Here is a 21,799-nt window from a genome sequence, read left to right as displayed (position 1 = left end):
CGACGCTTTGGCTTAGGCCCTGGATAGGCCGGCTTTGTCAGACTTAGCCGCGTGCCTTGGGAGCTTCTCCTACTGTTCTGGCTTCGATTTCCATCTTCTTTGAGTCGGGCCTTGACGAGCCCTGGGGGAGGGGACTCGGTCGTGGCGGGGTCTCGAGGTATTCGTCCGAAATGACTTGATAGCGAGAAATCAAGTCCTCTGATTTTGCCGCGTACATTGCTCATTGAAAATATAAAAAACTATTCCAAAACTCTTTACTCCAAAGGTAACTTTGGAAAGAATAAGTTAATTCTTTTTAATATCTAAAAATATCAAATATACTAGTTGCATATATGTAAAACAGATGTACATTCGTACAAAATTAGACAAAATTACAAATGATCATCCCGCAAGTCACACAGAGAACAAGATGGTGGGAGGTCACCTGAAATGGCTTGATTCATCGACCTAAAACTAATTTTCATTCACTACCCAAATACCAAAAATATGTTATAGGGAAATACTTTTCACATAAGACAGAAAATATTTTCCAAAAATTATTTACGTAAACACACAATTTTTAGCTAGGCAAGCATTATCTATTTTTTACTATTAATTATGTAAAGTAACTTTTTCTGTAATATCTGATCAAGGAAAAAAAAAAAAACCTTCGCTCAAATTTAACAAAAATTCACAAGTTTGAAGGGATAAGCCTATCCAGCCAGTGACACGTGTCGCCACTCAAATGGGATTCTATATCTCTAAAAAGATACCCAAGTTCGCCACATGTCTTGCTTGGATCCACGCAAAAAGATGAAAAAGCAAGAGGTATCCACACTCCGATCAATTGCCAGTCCACACTCTGAATTCTGAAAATAGTTTTGTTAGTTTGGAGTGAAAAGCCATGGCATCTTTGGCAGCCTTTGCTGCAGTGCAGCCCACTACCAATGTCAAGGGTCTAGCTGGAAGCTCTATTACTGGAACTAAGCTTCATCTCAAATCATCTCGCCTCAATTTGAAGCCCACTAAATCCAGGTAAATGGATTCCCCTCTACCTTTTTGTGATTGCCAACTGATAATTATTGTCGAAATATGTGACCACTTTATCTAAAAGTTTGAACTGTTAGAGAAACATACTGCTGATTTACTTAATTATATTTTCAACACGTCTCCTCGCGTGCATTCTGGCGCTCTTTCTCGAGCCAAAAAACGTAGTGCAACATCTATTTGATAGTGACTTAAACTCAATATCTCTGTCAGCTGTGGTAATACGTTGAAATGTGTGATCACGTTGTCTAAAAGCTTAAGCCGTTAGGACTTAGGAGAGCATGGTTTTAAATAACTAATCATGTTTTCAACTATTCTTGGTGTCATCTCTGAACATACATATGTTGGTTGGATTTGTTGGGGTATTGGATACTCTTAATGGTCTGAGGTCTTTCAAGAAAATACGTGCGGGCTTGGCCCAAAGCAGACAATATCACACCTTGTTACGAGTATCTTTGGGCGTTTTAGCCCAACAAGATTCAGTTCATCTAATAAAAGAAGGAACTTTTTAAAAGAATAAGTTCCTCTGTTCATATAGTCACTGAAGAAGGGGATAAAAACGACATTGGATTGGATGTATTTATGCGTATAAGCATGGCTTGTTTTGGTCATTATGAAGTGAATACATACATGTTTGTGTAGGGCTGGCCCTGTGGTTGCCAAATATGGTGACAAGAGTGTATACTTTGATTTGGAGGATTTGGGCAACACCACTGGCCAGTGGGACTTGTATGGATCAGATGCACCTTCACCATACAACTCTCTTCAGGTATTTTATTTTCGTCCACATCATTGATAAATAACTTCTATAGCACTGTGCTTTTGATCTGATTTAGTATTAGTTTGATGTATATCTGTGTTTGCTACTTCAATTCACTTTTCAATGACCTATCAAAGATTCTAACTTTATGCTTTTGCTTGTAAAAGCAATTGGAGTGAAAATGGTAGAATATACTTATCGCTATCGGACATTTTCCATGGCCACTGGAACAGTACATCTTAGAGCTTTTGCCCTTATTTGCCGATATTATACATGGTTTTTGATTTTTTTCAGATTTATTTTTTCGAGAAGGATGATCATTTAAGATTTATCACTGTATTAATCAGGATTTTTTTCCTTTTACATTTCAAAAGCTATCAGAATTACTTTTTTCTCGTTAGAATTCATTGGTCGTACTTGATTTTCTGCCTTGTTTAGTTACATAAGTTCAATGGGGCTTTTTAAAAGTCATTACTTAGTAAGTCTTTGTATGTCGCCAACATAACCTAGAGTTCTGTCTGTGTGAGCTCATCATTGAATAACTTAAGAGTTCAGTATTGCAGCACATGTCTGAGTTATAACTGTCTCGCCTGCTGCTTTGTGTTATGTAGAGCAAGTTCTTTGAGACATTTGCTGCTCCATTCACCAAGAGAGGTCTTTTGCTCAAATTCTTGATATTGGGAGGTGGCTCCACCCTTGCCTACTTCAGTTCGACAGCATCAGGGGATATCCTACCAATCAAGAAAGGTCCACAACTTCCACCCAAGCTCGGCCCACGTGGCAAGATCTAATTGCTTTTCTATCCAAAATTCAACCTTCAATTTGTAATTGATGTATGTGTTCCCAGTTTGTGTAAGTATAATTGAAGACTTCCCACAAGTTATATCTTATGGTAAATTTGTAGCACTGCTTTCTTACTTGGTGGCTTCTGATATTCTTCTCAAATAATTGGGATGTTAACTTTTATTAGTTCATGTTGGTGATCATTCCTATTTGGTGTTGTAAATTACACTATTAAAAGTACCAACTTTGACTTCTATAATAGGTCAGAAACTTCTATGTAACATAACTAAAAGAGTTCCTTGCCTTAATTTGTCTGTGAATTTCATCAAATTTTTGATATATTCTCACCTTATACTTTCTTTTGGTGAAGTGAAAGAAGGATTTAAGATAAGTTGCTGGTGAATTAACTAATAACCAATTAATGAATCTGTAAAGTGCAAACCAAATAGACTTTAAATTGTGAACTACAGATCATGTTACTAATAGATCTGAAAACAGAGGTTATTCAAGGTAAAAGGTCTGTAATTCCCATTGTTGTTCAACAACAAGGTGACATCTTGTACTGAGTAAATCATTTCAAGAACTGCCACAGACCCAGTAGGTCTACTAACTGTATCCCTATTTACAAAAGGAATGACTTAGTGAAATCCTAGATTGGTATGCTTCATCTCGATATGTACATTTGACGCCGAGCTTTCTTAATCTGATGAAACTCTGTTCATCGATCCTTGCCTCTGATGAGTCAATCAGTATTCTGCAGTGAAGTCTGCTAGTGGCGTGCTGTTGGACTTCTGGAACCAGCTAAATTCTCTAGGTAAGATACTCTCTTATTAGTGACTATATTTGGAGGTTTGCTTAGGAGCTTTCCATCAGTGTCTTTGGTTCGGTCCTCCTTCAATTCTTTCTCAGCATCATCGTCTCCTTGTTCCGCTCCCCAACCCATGAAATCCAGCAGTGTCATTGAATTAGGAGTCTCTGCAGAATTAAGCTTCTCTACTTCTTCCTTACCATCCGGGAATGCTTCTGATGCGACTCCTGAGGAATCATCTCCAGGAAACCTCTTTACCTCTCCATTGGAAGGATTTTGGGCCACAGCATCTGCTTGGAGAACATCTTCGATTCGTGACATTACTGTGTATGCCCTGCTTTCAATTATTCTCGAATAGCTTTCTAAAATAGCTTGCCCCACATCCTGTTAGATAAAAATAGATTATAAGTTAAATTTTTAAAGTTCAAGTACTAGATTATCTATAATATGTGGAATCCTTTTGTGAAGTCACAAGGACATCAAAGAAGAAAAGATGAAACAAACTTGAAAACTAAGAAAAAGTGGATGGATATATGGTAATATAAACAATGTAATTGCATATCATACAGAAGCTAAATAAATAGTCTAGACTCTTTAGAATATTAACAGGGGTTGCTTCTTACTCTGTTGTACTGGATTTTGCTTATGTCTAGTGATGACTGAGGAATTCCAGGGAACCGATGCTTAAGGATAAGCAAGATAGTTTCTGCTCTCTCCTCAAATAATTCTCTCTTCTCCATACTAACGGCTGAACCCCAGGCTGATTTCCCATCTTTAGCATTCATTTTTCTTCTCCATATAATTACAGAAGCCTCAATCCTGTTCTTGAGGTCTAAAATTTTATGTTCTGAAGACAAGTCCATAGTTGAAAGGAAGTAATCCGGATCAAAGTATTCGTCAGTGATGCTCCTGTATATCGAGTCTCCAAGGCTTGCTCTCCCATTCTGAAAACACAAGAAAAAGAGTAATACTAAATCCAGCTAATAAAACTTGTATTTAGCTATAGTGAAATTCTAGATTTTTATCTTACCTTTGGTAGGGATTCTATATAATTTTCAGGGACCTCCATTTCTGTTAGAACTTGAGCATTTATGGCCATGGCTGCTTTATGAACTTGGTTCACAGAATCTTTCTGAAATTGCAGCCATTTTCTCGTAGTATCGGACAAGCCATTTGGGGGAACTTTAGGGGTGGGTATCCACCATTTGTCATCTTTCCTGCTGTTTTTTCCTTCATCATCCTTAGATGTATAAGAGATTTCACTTTGGTCTCTAAAACTATCTAAGCAATCCTGTTTGTTTTCAAACCAAGCATAAGCATAATTGATCCCGCAAATTACACTACTTAGAATGACATCAAACACAAAAAAGGAAAACCAAAGAAAAGAAAAGAACTTTTCTCTTACCAGAAGCATCGCGTCTAGTTTGCGTAGTGCTGGGATGTTCATTTGAAGATCAGTTCTCTGCTTTGTCACCATAATCTGAGAAGTACACATTCGGCTCGTGTTAGTTTGCTGTTTAGATAGGTGACATATGTGAAGAAGAATTTCAGGGGAGAGAGGTGTATATACCTCCATGTTTGTTCCATCTTTTGATTTTTGTTTAGAAGGAACAAATTCAACAATATGATCTGTAACAGATAAAAGCCAATCAATTTCTTTTCTCCACTTGGCTTTTGTCTCTGGTTGCATGGGCTCTAATCTCTTCTGTTCCCCAAATGCAGAAGCTGCATTTTGTAAAACAAACAAAAGATATGAAAACGAAGCATACAATGAAACCTTCAAATGACTTCTGTAGAAAAATAACAGACAAAGTTGAGATTTTTTTTTCTGGTAATACATATATTCATCAGAAAAAAAAAATCTCAATTTTTTTTTTCTTTTTTCTGGTGATACATATATTCATTTTTTCTTTAGCTGAGGGTCTATCGGAAACAGTCTCTCTACCCGTTTAGGGTAAGGGTTAGGCTGCATACATCTCACCCTCCCCAGACCCCACTTGGGGAATAAACTGGGTCGTTGTTGCTGTTGTTGATACATATATTCATCAGATAAAGGTATATGTAGCTGAGAACATGGTAGGATTCAGATACCTGCTAAGTTTGTGATTGCATTTGACAATGCCAATGCTGATGAAACACCCTTTCCTCCGCCAGACATATCCTCACCAAGGAGCAACTTGGCAAATTTTTCCTTCATCAGCTCCATATCTGAACAAGAATGAGTAGAGTACTTTCGTCAAAACACGATATAACAAAATATAAATTGAGAATTAACAAATTTGAAAATATGGTTAAAAGAACACGATACAGCAAATTTTAAAACCCCTCAATCTGTCAATATATTTGTGCTCAATCATTGAAGGAATAAAGGGAAAATGTGACAACATTTTCAACAAGACTAGAGTTTTCCCATGAAATAGTAAAATTTTGAAGAAGATGATCACTTGCCTGAAGGCTGGTTCTGGTTGATGTTAGCGGAGCCTGAATCGTCGGCTTTATTACGTGACATGATGGTCTCTTTACGGAGAAGCTTCAACCCATTAACCTTTTGAGATTCAGCAGATGGAATCTCTTTCTCTTCTTCTAGTGCTCGAACCATCTTTTCTGATTCAAGCCAAAAGAATGTTGCCTTAATTATGCGACGAAGTTTGAGACCATAAAACAGAAATATAATATGATATGGAGATAGATGAACAAAATGGAAACTTTTGGCGTCAGAAAAAGGAAAGGGTTTCAGCTAGCGCAGATAGGAGAAGAGAAAAGGAGACAGAAGTTTTCTTGATAGAGAATGAAGAAGTCTTTTGATGTTTGTTCTCTTGTTTTTGTGAATGGTTGAGAGAACGTGGGGTGCATGTTTTTGGTAAATGAAAGATGAAAACAGGTCATTTCTGTTGCTTTACGAATTTAGGAAAATTCTCCTCTTTGGCTTAATACTTACAATTTTTCTTGCTTTTTTTTAGAAGAATATTGGTGAGACAATGGATGGCTGAATTTTGATGTCAGGCCATATATCCATTTAACGAATTAAAGAATCAAGAATAAAAAAAGACAACTTTTTGTCCTCAAATATTTGGGATAGGCGGTTCTCTCAAGGTTGACGAGTGGCCTTTTACTTTTACTACACTACATGATTGCTTCGCACGACCTGCTTCTGGTGTAAACAAGAGTCAGCTTCTATTAGAAATTACATTTCTGTGTTATTTAGTGTCCTGTCAACTTTTATTCGAGAATATGATTCCTTTTTCTGTAATATGATTGTGTTATAAATATATTATGTTATGGATGTTCATTTAGTACTCCGTTATAAATAATCTTTCTGAAGAAGCTTATCCATATGGGATTCCACCGTAAATATGTTTATCTATTTAGTACTCTATTGGAAATAAGCTTCCTGAAGAAGCTTATCACTTCGGTACCCAGTTATGGATAAACATTACCCTAGGTAGAAGATTATCCATACCGGGTATAATAAGCTTATCCATTCAGTACTCCGTTATGGATAAACATTGCTCTCAGTAGAAGATTATCCATATCTGGTACAGTAACAGCTTACACAGCAGCTTGCGTAGCAGCTTACACAATAGCTTGTAATAGCAGCTTACACAACAGCTTGCGTAGCAGCTTACACAACAGCTTGCGTAGCAGCTTGTAGTAGCAGCTTACACAGCAGCTTCCTTTCTTCTAGAAATAGAAGAGATTTCAGTTCATTATGTACATCAGTTTGAATTCGAATAATATATCAGTTTCTCTCTATACTTGTCTTTACTTTACAGTCTCTATTTAATAACACGTTATCAGCACGAGACTCTGACATCTCGAGCAAATACTTTGAAAGTATTAGAGGTAAGAACTTTCTTTTCCTAAATAATGTCAAATCTTTCTAAACTTGAATTTGTAGCCCTGGATATATCGGGCAAAAGTTACATGTCCTGGGTGCTTGATGCTGAAATTCATCTTGATGCGATGGGTCTGGCAGACACCATCAAGGATAAAAATCAGGCATCAAACCAAGATCGTGCCAAAGCAATGATATTCCTACGCCATCACCTTGATGAGGGCCTGAAAATGGAATATCTCACTATTAAAGATCCAGTCATACTGTGGAATAATTTGAAAGATAGATATGACCACCTGAAGATGGTCGTTCTTCCACAGGCACGTTATGATTGGACTCATCTAAGGCTACAAGATTTTAAATCTATCAGTGAATATAATTCTGCTATGTTCAGAATTATTTCCCAATTGAAATTATGTGGTGATAATATTACTGATCATGATATGTTGGAGAAAACTTTCACCACTTTTTATGTCTCGAATATGCTCCTGCAGCAGCAATATCGAGAGATGGGATTTAAAAAGTATTCTGAACTTATCTCACATCTTCTTATAGCCGAGCAACATAATGGGCTATTAATGAAAAATCATGAAAGTCGACCTATTGGTTCTTGTCCATTCCCTGAAGTGAATGAGACGAACTTCCACCAAGCTAAACGTGGAAGAGGTCGTGGCCCCAGTCGTGGTCATGGCCGTGATCGGGGAAGAAACCCCAATCATGATAATAATAATGCACCAAAGAAGCCTCCTCACCACCAGCAGTGGAAAAGGAGGGAACAAAAGCATGAAGCGGTGCAAGCGCCAAATGCAAAAAATGCATGATATAGATGTGGAGGAAAAGGGCATTGGTCACGTACATGTCGTACGCCAAAGCATCTGGTTGAGCTTTATCAAGCCTCCCTGAAGAAGACAGAGAAAAATATTGAAGCAAATTTTATTTCTGAAGATAATTTAGACTTCATGCATTTGGATGTAGCTGATTACTTTGCACTCCCAGAAGGAGAAACAAGTCATGTAATCGGTAGTGAATCTGTAGAAATGTAAATATTTTAATTTTTGTTGTTTGTAATAGATAGTATGGTTATGTAATTATTGTACATAAATAAAAGTTATGCTTTGATAATGATGTTTACTATAATATATTTTATTTATGTTATTTTGAAGAATATGGATAACCCTCAAATTATGTTTGGATCAAAGACAAATCATGAAGATATTTGTGTTATTGATAGTGGAACAACTCATGCCATATTCAACAATCAGAAATACTTTTCTTATTTGCATAAGGAAAAAGCAAATGTTTCAACAATTTCTGGTAATATAAGTTTGATTGAAGGCTCCAGAAGAGCCATAATATTTCTGTCTAAGGGAACAAAACTTATTATAGACAATGCATTGTTCTCCTCCAAGTCCCGAAGAAACTTGTTGAGTTTTATAGATATCCGCCGAAATGGGTATCATGTTGAGACAATAGATGAAATGAACAAGGAATATCTTTGTATTACAAAGAATATTTCTGGCCAGAAATGCATTGTAGAAAAGTTACCAACTTTATCTTCTGGCTTATACTATTCAAAAATTAGTACAATTGAAGCACACTCTATCGTAAACCAGAAGTTTAGGAATTCAAATACTTTTGTGCTTTGGCATGGCCGTTTGGGTCATCCCGGATCAATAATGATGAGACAAGTTACTGAAAATTCGAGTGGGCATTCATTAAAGAACTTGAAGATTCTTACAAATGACGAATTTTCTTGTGATGCTTGTTATCAAGGAAAAATGATCACTAGACCATCACCAATGAAGGTTGGTATTGAATCCCTTGCCTTTTTAGAGCGTATACATGAGGATATATATGGACCCATTCACCCACCAAGTAGGTTGTTTAGATATTTTATGGTCCTAATAGATGCATCTTCAAGATGGTCTCATGTGTGCCTACTATCATCTCGCAACCTGGCGTTTGCAAAGTTATTAGCCCAAATAATTCGATTAAGGGCACAATTCCCAGATTATCCTATAAAGGCTATTCGCCTTGATAATGCTGGAGAATTCTCATCTCAAGCTTTTGATGATTATTGTCTATCCGTTGGGATAAAAGTTGAACATCCTGTAACTTATGTTCATACTCAAAATGGCCTTGCAGAGTCATTTATTAAACGCCTGCAATTGATAGCAAGACCACTACTTATGAAAATAAAATTGTCCACTACTACTTGGGGCTATGCTATCTTGCATGCAACATTACTTATCCGTCTCAGACCGACACATTATAATAAATATTCTCCGTCACAATTAGTTTTTGGTCATGAACCAAATATTGTCCATCTACGAATTTTCGAATATGCTGTGTATGTACCAGTAGCACCACCACAACGTAGTAAGATGGGACCACAAAGAAGGATAGGAATATATGTTGGGTTTGAATCACCCTCTATTATTCGCTATCTTGAACCATTAACAGGAGATTTATTTACTGCTCGATTTGTAGATTGTCGGTTTGATGAAACAAATTTTCCACAATTAGGGGGAGAGAAAAAGGAAATCAAAAGAGAAATTGTGTGGAAAATTTCATCATTATCTCACTTTGATCCCTGTACCCCTATATGTAATCAGGAGGTCCAGAAGATCATCCATTTACAGAATATAGCAAATCAAATGTCAGACACATTTACTGATTTGAAAAGGATAACTAAGTCACATATCCCAGTAGAGAATGTGTCTATCCGAATTGATGTCCCAGTAGGACCATCTACTAGCATGAGAGATAGTGAACCTAAAGCACGCCTAAAGCGTGGTAGGCCTTTGGGTTCTAAGGATCGAAATCCTCGAAAAATAAAATCGACAAATGATCAAAACGATACTATGAAGGGATCTCCTGAAGAGACCCAAAATCTGATTAGTTCTGAGATTCCTGAAGAAATTAATGAACCTGAAACTCATGTGAGTGAGGAACTTTTAATAAGTTCGATCGGTGATGGGATTAATTTAAATCGATCTGAAATAGTGGTGGATAATATTTTTGCATATAATATTGCACTTAATATTATGTAAGATAGTGAGGATCTTGAACCTCGATCTATCGAAGAATGTCGACAAAGATCTGATTGGCCAAAATGGCAAGAGGCAATTCAATCGGAATTAAAGTCACTTGCTAAAAGAGAGGTCTTTAGACCAGTAGTCCAAACACCTGATGGTATAAAACCTGTTGGTCATAAATGGGTTTTTGTGCGAAAAAGGAATGATAAAAATGAAGTTGAAAGATACAAAGCTCGCCTTGTTGCACAAGGATTCTCACAACGACCTGGAGTCGATTTTGATGAAACATATTCACCTGTTATGGATGCCATAACATTTCGATATCTCATCAGTTTAGCACAACATGAAAAGCTTGAAATACATCTAATGGATGTAGTTACAGCTTATCTGTACGGTTCACTTGATAATGAAATTTATATGAAAATCCCTGAAGGATTTAAATGCCTGAAGAAAAATCTCAGGAAATGTATTCAATCATATTACAAAGATCTTTGTACGGTTTAAAGCAATCTGGGCGCATGTGGTATAATCGCCTTAGTGAATATTTGCTGAAAGAAGGTTACATAAATGATGTTATTTGTCCATGTATTTTTATAAAGAAAATGGCATCAGAATTTGTTATACTTGCTGTTTATGTTGATGACATAAATCTTGTTGGAACTCCAGAAGAGCTCCAAAAGGCAATTGAATATCTTAAGAAAGAATTTGAGATGAAAGATCTTGGAAAGACAAAACTTTGTCTTGGTCTGCAAATTGAATATTTAGCAGGCGAGATCTTTATCCATCAATCTGCCTATACAGAAAGGGTCTTAAAACGCTTTTACATGGACAAAGCGCACCCATTGAGTACACCAATGGTTGTTCGATCACTTGAAGTGAATAAGGATTTGTTCCGACCTCCAGAAGAGGACGAGGAACTCCTTGGTCCCGAAGTACCCTATCTCAATGCAATTGGTGCACTAATGTATCTTGCTAATGCTACAAGGCCTGACATAGCATTTTCTGTTAATTTACTAGCAAGATATAGTTCTTCTCCTACACGGAGATATTGGAACGGGATTAAGCATATATTGCGATATTTAAAGGGAACTCTTGATATGGGTTTGTTTTATGCTAACAAAGATAGTGCAGACCTTGTTGGTTATGCAGATGCAGGTTATTTATCTGATCCCCATAAAGCTCGATCTCAAACCGGCTACGTATTTACATATGGAGGTACTATCATATCATGGCGCTCCACAAAGCAATCTATTGTTGCTACTTCTTCAAATCACGCTGAGATAATAGCTATTCATAAAGCAAGTAGGGAATGCATATGGTTGAGGTCAATAATTCATTTTATTCGAGAAAAATGTGATTTGAAATGTGAGAAAAGACCCACAATTTTATACGAAGACAATGCTGCATGCATAGCCCAATTGAAGGGAGGATTTATAAAAGGAGATAGAACGAAGCACATTTCACCAAAATTATTCTACACACACGATCTTCAGAAAAGTGGTGACATTGATGTGCAACAAATCCGTTCAAGTGATAATCCAGCAGATTTATTCACTAAATCTTTGCCAACTTCAACTTTTGAGAAGATGGTATACAAGATTGGAATGCGGAGACTCAAATATTTGAAACAAGGTTTTCATCAGGGGAGTAAAATACGCGATGCACTCTTTTTCCCTTACTAAGGTTTTTTCCCATGGGGTTTTCCTTATAAGGTTTTTAATGAGACACATAGCAATGCATATTACTAAATATGTGTACTCTTTTTCCTTCACTAGGATTTTTTTCCCACGTGGTTTTTCCTAGTAAGGTTTTAATGAGACACATTATCTTTTAATGAACATCCAAGGGGGAGTGTTATAAATATATTATATTATGGATGTTCATTTAGTACTCCGTTGTAAATAATCTTCCTGAAGAAGCTTATCCATATGGGACTCCACCGTAAATATGTTTATCTATTTAGTACTCTATTGGAAATAAGCTTCCTGAAAAAGCTTATCACTTCGGTACCCGGTTATGGATAAATATTACCCTAGATAGAAGATTATCCATACCGGGTATAATAAGCTTATCTATTCAGTACTCCGTTATGGATAAACATTGCTCTCAGTAGAAGATTATCCATATTTGGTACAGTAGCAGCTTACACAGCAGCTTGTAATAGCAGCTTACACAACAGCTTGCGTAGCAGCTTACACAACAGCTTGCGAAGCAGCTTACACAGCAGCTTGTAATAGCAGCTTACACAGCAGCTTGCGTAGCAGCTTACATAGCAGCTTCCTTTCTTCTATAAATAGAAGAGATTTCAGTTCATTATGTACATCAGTTTGAATTCGAATAATATATCAGTTTCTCTATATACTTGTCTTTACTTTACAGTCTTTATTTTATAACAGATTGCACTTTTCTTGATTTCTTTCTATCTATTAGAAATTACGATGGAAAAAGGTTGTTTGAACCCGATGCATAATCATGTTGACTTATGTCAGCATAATTATTAGTAAAAATAGCACGGTATAGCCAGTTTTTGGACTGATCATTCAAAAATATCCAGCGTTTACGAAGTCAATGAAAAATAGTCACTATTTTGCTGCAACAGAGACCGGTCCAGCATAATATACTAGAGTTCGGTGCACCTATGTATGAACTCCAACATATTATGCTGGACCGGTATACTTTGCTGACTCCAGTATAATATACTGGAGATTGGAGCACCAGTGCTCCAAACTCCAGTATATTATAATGGACAATTATACTTGTTGGAACTCCAGTATATTATGCTGGAATTCTAGTGTACTTATGGAGGAACTCCATCATAATATGCTGGAGTTCCAGCATACTTATCTTGGAACTTCAGTATAATATACTGGCGTATTTTACAGGTTTTGAACAATATTTTCGCTCAGATTTATCTTTACATGAAAAGTGGCTAAATTTCGATTACTTTTGAAACTAGGATATTTTTGAATGACCAGTTGTAAATTTTGCTATTTTTGAATTTCTCCCTAATTATTACTCCTCTTTATGTAGGGTCGACTGGAGCTTAAGGCCCCAAAACACTTAGGGCCCCAAAAATAGTATATATAATATTTAATAATTATGCTCTACTGATGGAATTTTTAAATTATTTGGTTAAAATAGTTATAGCTAAAAGTTTACACATTTTAAATTGTAGTTACTAGTTGTTTTCTATCTTTAATTCGTCCCAACTTAAATCGATCTTCTTATAATGTTAGTTTAGAATAATTTTTTTAAGTCTTTGAGTGTCTTTGTGTACATTTTCAAGCTACTTTGATAAGTAACTATTAAAATTTGTCATTAATATTGAATGACTCTTGAAACATACTAGTTATAACTATAATATTATTTGTTTCAACTTATATTTAGAATTAAAAGTGCTAAGAGAAACTGTATAAGTAGAAGAATACTCTAATTGGCAACTCAATCGGGTAAAAAGTGTTAATTCAATTATCGTTAATATATAATTTCTATATCAGTTGCCTTGGTTGAAAAAAAATTTCAAAACTAAATCAATAAAGTTCAACATGATAACATGAGAGAAATTAAACAAAATGATTAGACAATAACTAAAACTGATTATAACCTCTTTAGTTTTCGATAAATTATAAGAGGAATTTTTTTTAAAAAAATTTAATGCCTCACTTTTTATTTTCGCCTTATGCCCCATATTATGTCGAGCCGCCCCCGTCTTTATGTGGCAAAGTATGAATATCCACCGAGTTTAAGATGAGAAGATAATTCTATGGTTGTAAATCGTATAATATAAGAAGTTTAAAATTAAATTATTTTCAAAAATTAAAAAGTTAACATTGAACGGACTAAAAAACAAATGTTACCACATAAAGTGGAACCCAGGGTGAGTATGTCTTAATTTCAAACAAATTGAAGTTTGATTGATGTGAAATACATGTTACTCCAATTAATTATGATGAGGGGATATATTTTATAAAGGAAAATGGTTCATTATAAATTCTTTGCAGTTTAAATACTAGAAGAAAATGACCTTGTAAGGATTTCTTATTTTCTTTTCTGATCACTTACGTACAAAAATAAAGATTTTTTAGAGATGTGACATAAAACTTGAAAAAACGAAATTGCAACGAGCACAAAATCAATTGATCCAATTTTATGTGAGAGCATCAGATGCTATTATGCGAACAAATATTTTTGTGAAGTCCACTCTCCACGTTTTTCCGCGGGCCTATCTCTCTCACCTACCAACTGCAGTAGGCAAGTAGTGAGATTCAAGAAAATAGGGATAAGCTCTCATCGATTCTGTTATGTCTGAAGCGTAGAAAATTGAGAAAGTGAAGAAATGAATTAGGGAAAGGGATAAGAGAAGGAGCCTATACTGGGCTGAATCGGTATTGGGCCTAAGTCACAAGTAACATGCCCAATTATTAGAAGCAGCAGTCCTTAATAAGCAGCAGCCCAATTACTAATCATTGCCAGCTAATAAATAACAAAATTGGGGGAGCGGTTACTAGTTTTGATTCTGGTAAATTTGTTACTCTCTTCTCTCTTCTCTCTTCTCTCTCTCTCTCTCTCTCTCTCTCTCTCTCTCTCTCTCTCTCTCTCTCTCTCTCTTCGTTTATCTTCCTAACTTTTTTCTCTCTTCTATTTTCCAGGTGGATACATGAGCTCTTTTATATTCATTGTAATTGTAACCCAATTGACGGAGCAATTGAATAATAAATTGTTCTACTTGTTCTCTTTCAATTTCTTTCGTAATAATTCTAGTATATTACAAATTGGTATCAGAGCCCGATCCTCGCACTATGACGATTACAGAAACTCGAGCCAAAGTTACAGAGGAAAGAGTTAAAAAATTAGAACATCAATTACAGAATTACATGACTGAAACCAATCAGAAATTGGAAACTAATGAAGCAAAAATGGATGATCTTGGTCACAAATTAGAAGTGATGATGGAGAAGCTATTCACCAACAAGGACGGCCTTTTGGGGAGTGCACCAGCTGGAATTCATGAAAGAACAGAAGGATCTGGTAGAGCCAGGATGAAGGATCTTCATGAAAATTCTGGCGGTAGATTCCATGTGAACAACAACAAGGTTGATTGTCCTTACTTCAAGGAAGGTGACCCCAGATCTTGGCTGCGAAAATGTGAGAGATATTTTCATTATAATTGCATAATAGATCCTCAACACAAATTAGAAACTGATGTATTACATTTAAATGGTAGAGCTGAGTCTTGGTACTTTTCATATCAATTAAGCAGGGGAGTTGTAAAATGGGCTGATTTTGTGGAGGAAATTTGTAAGAGGTTTAATAATTCTGATAATAACAATCTGAATTTACTTAGGAAATTCAAAATGATTGAACAAATAGGGACTGTGAGAGAGTATCTTGAGAAGTTCGAAGATCTTAAAGCTTGGGTGTTGATCAAACACCTTACTATGTCTTAAGGAAGAAATTAGACACACAGTTAAAATGTTAGATCCTTATTCCTTGAGTCAAGCAGTAGAAAAGGCTAGATATAAGGAAGATTTGTTGGAATCAATGAACAAAAAAGAAAAATTGGGTAGTAGTAGGCAGGGGGTTCAGTACAACACTAATCTTAGTGTAGGAGTGGTAAAGAATTCTGGTATAGGGCAAAAAGAAGGGAATCCTAACAGTTCTATATCTGGTAACAAACTGTTTGAGGCTAGAAAAGCTAGATGAGAGTGTTACAAGTGTGGGGAGAGATACTTTCCAGGTCATGTGTGCAAGAATATACAAATTAATACCTTATCTGGTACTACTGAATAGGAGGAGTTAGTAGAAAGGCCCAGTTTAGAGGAGACTAAGGAGTTGGAGGAGCCTTATGAGGAGGTGATTGATGAAGCCATTAGTTTAAATTCCTTATCAGGTACTGTTACATCCAACACAATCAAGCTAAAAGGAATGTATGGGAAGCAAGGGTTGATAATATTAGCTAACAGTGGGAGCACCCACAGCTTTGTGGCTAGTGATATTGCCAAACAATTAGGTTGTGTGATTAGAGAAGCTGCTCCTATGAGAGTGACTGCTGCCAATGGTAGTCATCTGATGAGCTACCACTACTGCCCTCAGTTCAAATGGAAGGTTCAAGAAGTAGAATTTGATTACAAACTTAGGTTGTTGGATATTGGAGGTTGTGATATAGTACTTGGGGGAGATTGGATAAGAAAACATAATCCTATACTATTTGACTTCATTGGGTACAGGTTGCAAGTGAGTGTCAATGGGAAAAGGATAGATTTGAAAGGATACACTAAAGACGGGAGCCTCCAAGCTATGTCAGCTTCAGGTGTGAAACAACTACTGAAGAAGGGTCAAGTATTGTGGGCACATCTATTCACTTTAACAGCCAAAGAAGAAAGGGTAACAGAAGCCATACATGAGGAGATTAAGTCAGTGTTGAAAGACTTTACAAAGGTCTTTGCAGAGCCAAAAGCACTACCTCCCAGAAGAAAGCAGGATCACTTCATTTCCCTCAAACCTGAAGCAGTTCCAGTCAGTATTAGACCTTATAGGTACAACTATTTCCAAAAAAATGAAATAGAGAAACAAGTTAATGAAATGTTCTTTAGTGGTACTATACATCCTAGTCATTTTCCCTTCTCTTCCCTAGTTCTTTTAGTTAAAAAGAAATATGGAAGTTGGATATTTTGTATCGATTATAGGGAGTTAAACAAAATGACTATTAAGGATAAGTTCCCTATTCCTTTGGTAGATGACTTGATGGATGAATTACATGGTTCCTGCATTTACTCAAAAATTGATCTAAGGGATGGTTATCATCAGATAAGGATGAGAGAAACTGACATCTATAAGACTGCTTTTAGAACTCATTCGGGCCATTATGAGTTCAAAGTCATGCTCTTTGGCTTGACTAATACACCTGCCACCTTTCAAAGTCTTATGAATCACATTTTTAAACCTTTTTTGAGGAAAGTTGTGTTGGTATTTTTTGATGATATCCTAGTTTACAGTTCTTCAGTAGAAGTGCATGCATTACATCTTAGAAAAGTGCTGGAAGCACTATGCAAGGAGCAACTATATGCCAAATTGTCCAAGTGTTTATTTGGACAAGATAAGGTTGAGTACCTAGGTTACATTATTTCAGGAAATGGAGTTTCCACTGACCCTTCAAAGAATGAAGCAATGATCAATTGGCCTATTCCTAAGTCTGTGAAAGCCTTAAGGGGATTTCTTGGGTTAACTGGCTGTTATAGAAGATTTGTTAAGTCCTATGGGGTTATTAGTAGACCCCTGACAAATCTTCTCAAGAAGAATTCTTTTCATTGGAGTATATAAGCAGAAGAGGCTTTCCAGCAATTGAAAGAAGCTATGTCAACTGTACCAGTATTGGCTCTTGCTAATTTTAGCAAACCCTCCATTATTGAAACTGATGCATGTGCAACAGGTATGGGAGTTGTACTCATGCAAGGGGGCAGACCTATAGCCTATTTCAGCAAGGCATTAGCCTTGAAACACATGGGACTTTCTACTTATGAAAAGGAGTATCTAGCTGTACTTTCAGCCATAAACAAATGGAGGCATTACTTACAAGAGGGGCATTTCATTGTCAAAATAGATCATCAGAGTCTTAAGTATCTGTTAGAGCAAAAAGTGACCACAACCTTGCAACATAAAGGACTCACTAAATTACTAGGGTTGCATTATGAGGTTCAATACAAGAAAGGTGTGGAGAACAAGGTTGCAGATGCTATTTTCAAGAAGACAAGAAGAAGACTCTACTTTACTAGCTATATCTACATCTCAGGCCACTTGGTTACAGGAGGTTTCTCAGAGTTTTGAGAATGATCCAATAGCTCTACAGATATTAAGTGAGTTAGTGATCAGTCCTAACAGTAAAGCTGACTATTCACTACACCAAGGGATCATCAGATTCAAGCAAAAGATCTATGTTGGTCAGAATAAAGAGTTGAAGCAACAAATATTGGAGGAACTTACAGGAGAGTGCAATCCATGTTCTATTGGCCAAACATGAAATCAGAAATCTTTAAGTGGGTTAGTGAGTGTGATATCTGTCAAAGGACTAAGACTGAGCACAACCATTATCCAGGGTTACTTCAACCCTTACCTATTCCTAAACAGGCTTGGCAGGATATATATCTTGACTTTATCGAAGGATTACCTAATTCTGGGTGTCACACCTCCTTTTTCAGCCGCGCCGCCGCAAAGGGGCGCGGAAGGGAGTTTTTCCAATTAAAGGACAATCGAAACGGGATTTTATTCAAAGATTCAGAGTCGCCACTTGGGAGATTTGTGGTGTCCCAAGTCACCGATTGAATCCTGAATCGAGGAAAAGAATGACTCTGTTTAACAGTCTGCGCACCAGAAATCCGGATAAGGAATTCTGTTAACCCGGGAGAAGGTGTTAGGCATTCCCGAGTTCCGTGGTTCTAGCACGGTCGCTCAACTGTCATATTCGGCTTGATTATCTGATTTTATACAATTATGAACCTATGTGCAAATTTTAACTGTTTACCGCTTTTGTTATTATTTATTCAAAGAATTGCAACGTCGTGAGAATGCATTTCGAATTGCGCCACATAAATGTACCCGCAATTTTCGATATGTTCCAACTTCGTTGAGATTTGGATTTGGGTCACATAAATGTGCACCCAAGTTTAGAAAGATAACATTATTAAATACGCGCCTAAAGATACTAACGCATTGTTATTTTGAAAAAAGCCGTAAAGTTCGCTATGCGGCCTATCTCGAAATCTAAGCATTTGAAATAACTGTCCGTTGAGGGCCCCACAGTTTGTGTATGTTTGTCGAGGCTCGTCTCATTCATTATTTTTTAAAAGGATTTTGCAACGTCATGGAAATGCATCTCGAACCACGTCACAATCAATGTACCCGTGATTAACGACACATTTCGACTTCGTCGAGATTTGGATTTGGGTCACATAAATGTGCACCCGAGTTTAAGAGAGTAAATTATTTAAAGCGCGTCGGAAGTGACTTGCGCGTTGTTATCTTTTGGGGAAGGTCGTAAAATTTTGCTAAACGGCCCGTCCCTAAGTCTAAGTATTTTAAAACAAATATTTATTGAGGGCCCCGCAATTTTGTATTTTTTTTATTCGGCGAGGCTCATCTCATTTTTTATTCAAGGATATCCTAAAACGACTATGATTTTCTATTTATTGGTCTCTAAGAATAAAGAAAAATCCTAATCAATTAGCATTAAAAGTTCGGGCTTCGAATTCAAGTCCAGGTCCAAACAAAAGGAAACACCTTCTAGTTTGAACCCGCCACCTAACTTAAGGTCCGCTGCCTGCCATTGTAAATATTAACAAACTAGCTACCATTTCTATCCAGTTCAACTTTAGCTTTATTATATGAATTGGATTATTGGAGTTAATCTATGTGGAACACAAAGTCATTTTTTGAGCTCTTTTTACGGTTTGTTGAAAAATGCATCAATGCTTAAAACTGACATCAAGCTAACATTAATCACTAACATTCGAGAACTAACATTAGTTACTAACATTATTTACATTGCTATTTAAAATGATGTTATTTACTCAAGTGAACTCGCGATTTCAGAATTAGACCTATTAAACCAACATGCTGATTTCCATGAACTATTTGAACCTGTTTCGTGGCATAACCTATTTGAAACTATTACGCGACTACTGGAAAAAAAAAGAATTAACTACACTATATTTCATAACTAGTAATCACCAACTAAGATTAATTACAATTGATATTCCATGTTTGTAGAAATAGATTCAATCAGTCCAGTTATGCATTTCAAAATCATTCCAATACATACTATGAAATATCAAGTGAACTACTGCTTATACATCAAATTAAACACAAAGAAATAGTTATTTTCGGAAATCCATTCCAACAACTCTTTACTTTCTTTCCATTAAATTTGAGAGCTTTAGAATATGTACCTGGATAATGAAAATACAAGAAGATGAAGGAGCAGTCAGCAACAGTAGTAACACAGCAAAACAACATCAACCCAACAGCAGTAGTTCAAACCAAATTCGAGGCTCAGAAAAATTTGAAGAAAACCAAACAAGCTCGAAAGAACAGCCCCAAAAGTTTGTAAAAGACTAAACAACAACCACCAATGAAACAGTAGCCAATAACCAATAGAAAACTCAAGAAGAACCAATTGAAACCACAACAGTACTAGTTCCTCAAATTACTGAACTTTTAAATGTTAAAAATTCAGCCTAGACTCTCTAGAAAAAAAAACTGAAAGAGAACTCGTTTTTCTTTCTCCAAAAACCAGCCCCAAACTCTCTTCAAAAAATCCCGCCCCTAACTCTGTCCTAAGTGACTCTATTTATAACCCAAAACAGGTATGGGCAACATATTTTAATCAATCCTTTTTTAATCTTTTCATACCATTATGTTTTGTTCCCCACACTTGCATACCTTGTTCTTCACTATATTAAACAAATGTATTAGTTCCCACTACCACATGTCTTGTCCCCCACTATATTAAACAATGCATTATTGCCCACTACCACATGTCTTGTCCCCCACCATGTATTAAACAATGTATTAATTCTCACTACCACATGTCTTGTCCCCCACTATATTAAACAATGCATTATTGCCCACTATCACATGTTTTGTCCTCCACTATATTAAACAATGCATTATTGCCCACTACCACATGTCTTGTCCCCCACTAGGCATTATTTTAATATTATTAATGCCTAGTGGATGGAGCACTCAAATTAATCATTTTTTAAAACTTAAAATCCCGAAAATGCCCCTAAAACTACTGAAATTATCATTCTACCACATCAGCTATATCCAATCCTCCTAAGTCAATTAACCAAACTTTAGCAGCTATAACCAATTCATCTAATCAATTTCCAATTAATAATCAAACTCAGCATAACAAACTCGCTAAACAAACTCCTAATCGACAACGTTCATGAATTAACAACAGAGTCAGATTCATATCCGAACAAACTTAACGGAACAAACGAGTAGATTTCAATCACTAACTTGAGCATCAATCGAACTCAAAATAGTAGGAAAGTCGTCCAAAATGCACACACACACACACACAATTTCCACGAATATGCAGTAGGAATATCATGCAAAAATGTTCAAAAATGAAACCACATATTAAAACGAAACCAAAGAAAAAGCAACAAAAATCCGTGAACGAACTATGGCTGACCTTTATGCTAACGATACGACGTCGAACAATGTTGAACTTCCGATGAAACACAACTTCGTTCGCAACACTGTTTCGACGCTAGACTAACAGACACGGACTCGAATGGAATCCTCGAATGGAAAGTGAAGACCTCAAACCAACCTCAACTTAAAACTGTTTTGCGTGTGTGCAAGTGGTTTCTGGTGGACTGGTTGGTGTTGCGACTGACTGGAGATGGAGTTGGGGTGAGCAGTTGTGGCTTGGAGATGGAGGGGTCATTTAGGACGATGGGTGAGGCAGCAGAGGCGAAGCAGCAGTAGCCATGATGTTCATCGCTTGGTTGTTCCGACGAAGATGAAGGAAATAGTGGCCA

The 21,799-nt window shown here is 36.4% G+C and overlaps 2 protein-coding genes across 2 annotated transcripts; one reads left to right on the top strand and one right to left on the bottom strand.

The window, feature by feature from the left end:
• The first annotated feature begins 774 nt into the window (after nucleotides 1-774).
• On the top strand, nucleotides 775-2,703 carry LOC107783578 (photosystem I reaction center subunit VI-1, chloroplastic). The gene is made up of 3 exons (XM_016604567.2): nucleotides 775-1,014; nucleotides 1,669-1,795; nucleotides 2,398-2,703. Exons 1-3 carry the CDS (start codon nucleotides 884-886, stop codon nucleotides 2,575-2,577), a joined length of 438 nt encoding a protein of 145 aa, XP_016460053.1. The 5' UTR covers nucleotides 775-883; the 3' UTR covers nucleotides 2,578-2,703.
• A 434-nt stretch (nucleotides 2,704-3,137) lies between these two features.
• LOC107783577 (rop guanine nucleotide exchange factor 12) lies at nucleotides 3,138-6,279 on the bottom strand. Its single transcript, XM_016604566.2, has 7 exons — nucleotides 5,826-6,279; nucleotides 5,469-5,585; nucleotides 4,948-5,102; nucleotides 4,783-4,857; nucleotides 4,408-4,668; nucleotides 4,001-4,321; nucleotides 3,138-3,761 (listed from the first exon to the last, which is right to left on the bottom strand). The coding sequence occupies exons 1-7, from the start codon at nucleotides 5,974-5,976 to the stop codon at nucleotides 3,339-3,341; spliced, it is 1,503 nt and encodes a 500-aa protein (XP_016460052.1). The 5' UTR covers nucleotides 5,977-6,279; the 3' UTR covers nucleotides 3,138-3,338.
• Between the last annotated feature and the right edge of the window lie 15,520 nt (nucleotides 6,280-21,799).

Source organism: Nicotiana tabacum, chromosome 6 (assembly GCF_000715075.1).
Source record: "Nicotiana tabacum cultivar K326 chromosome 6, ASM71507v2, whole genome shotgun sequence".
Classification (NCBI taxonomy): domain Eukaryota; kingdom Viridiplantae; phylum Streptophyta; class Magnoliopsida; order Solanales; family Solanaceae; genus Nicotiana; species Nicotiana tabacum.
The sequence above is the reverse complement of the archived record's forward strand: the minus strand, read 5'-3'. Positions and strand labels throughout refer to the sequence as shown.

Excerpts from the sequence above, each read along its gene's own strand:
- LOC107783577 (XM_016604566.2), bottom strand. The coding sequence starts at position 5,976 with ATGGTTCGAGCACTAGAAGAAGAGAAAGAGATTCCATCTGCTGAATCT. Across the intron at positions 5,586-5,825 it reads CAACCAGAACCAGCCTTCAG|ATATGGAGCTGATGAAGGAA; the intron begins GCAAGTGATCAT and ends ATTCTTGTTCAG. Across the intron at positions 4,322-4,407 it reads ATATAGAATCCCTACCAAAG|AATGGGAGAGCAAGCCTTGG; the intron begins GTAAGATAAAAA and ends TTGTGTTTTCAG.
- LOC107783578 (XM_016604567.2), top strand. The coding sequence starts at position 884 with ATGGCATCTTTGGCAGCCTTTGCTGCAGTGCAGCCCACTACCAATGTC. Across the intron at positions 1,015-1,668 it reads TTGAAGCCCACTAAATCCAG|GGCTGGCCCTGTGGTTGCCA; the intron begins GTAAATGGATTC and ends ATGTTTGTGTAG. Across the intron at positions 1,796-2,397 it reads CACCATACAACTCTCTTCAG|AGCAAGTTCTTTGAGACATT; the intron begins GTATTTTATTTT and ends TGTGTTATGTAG.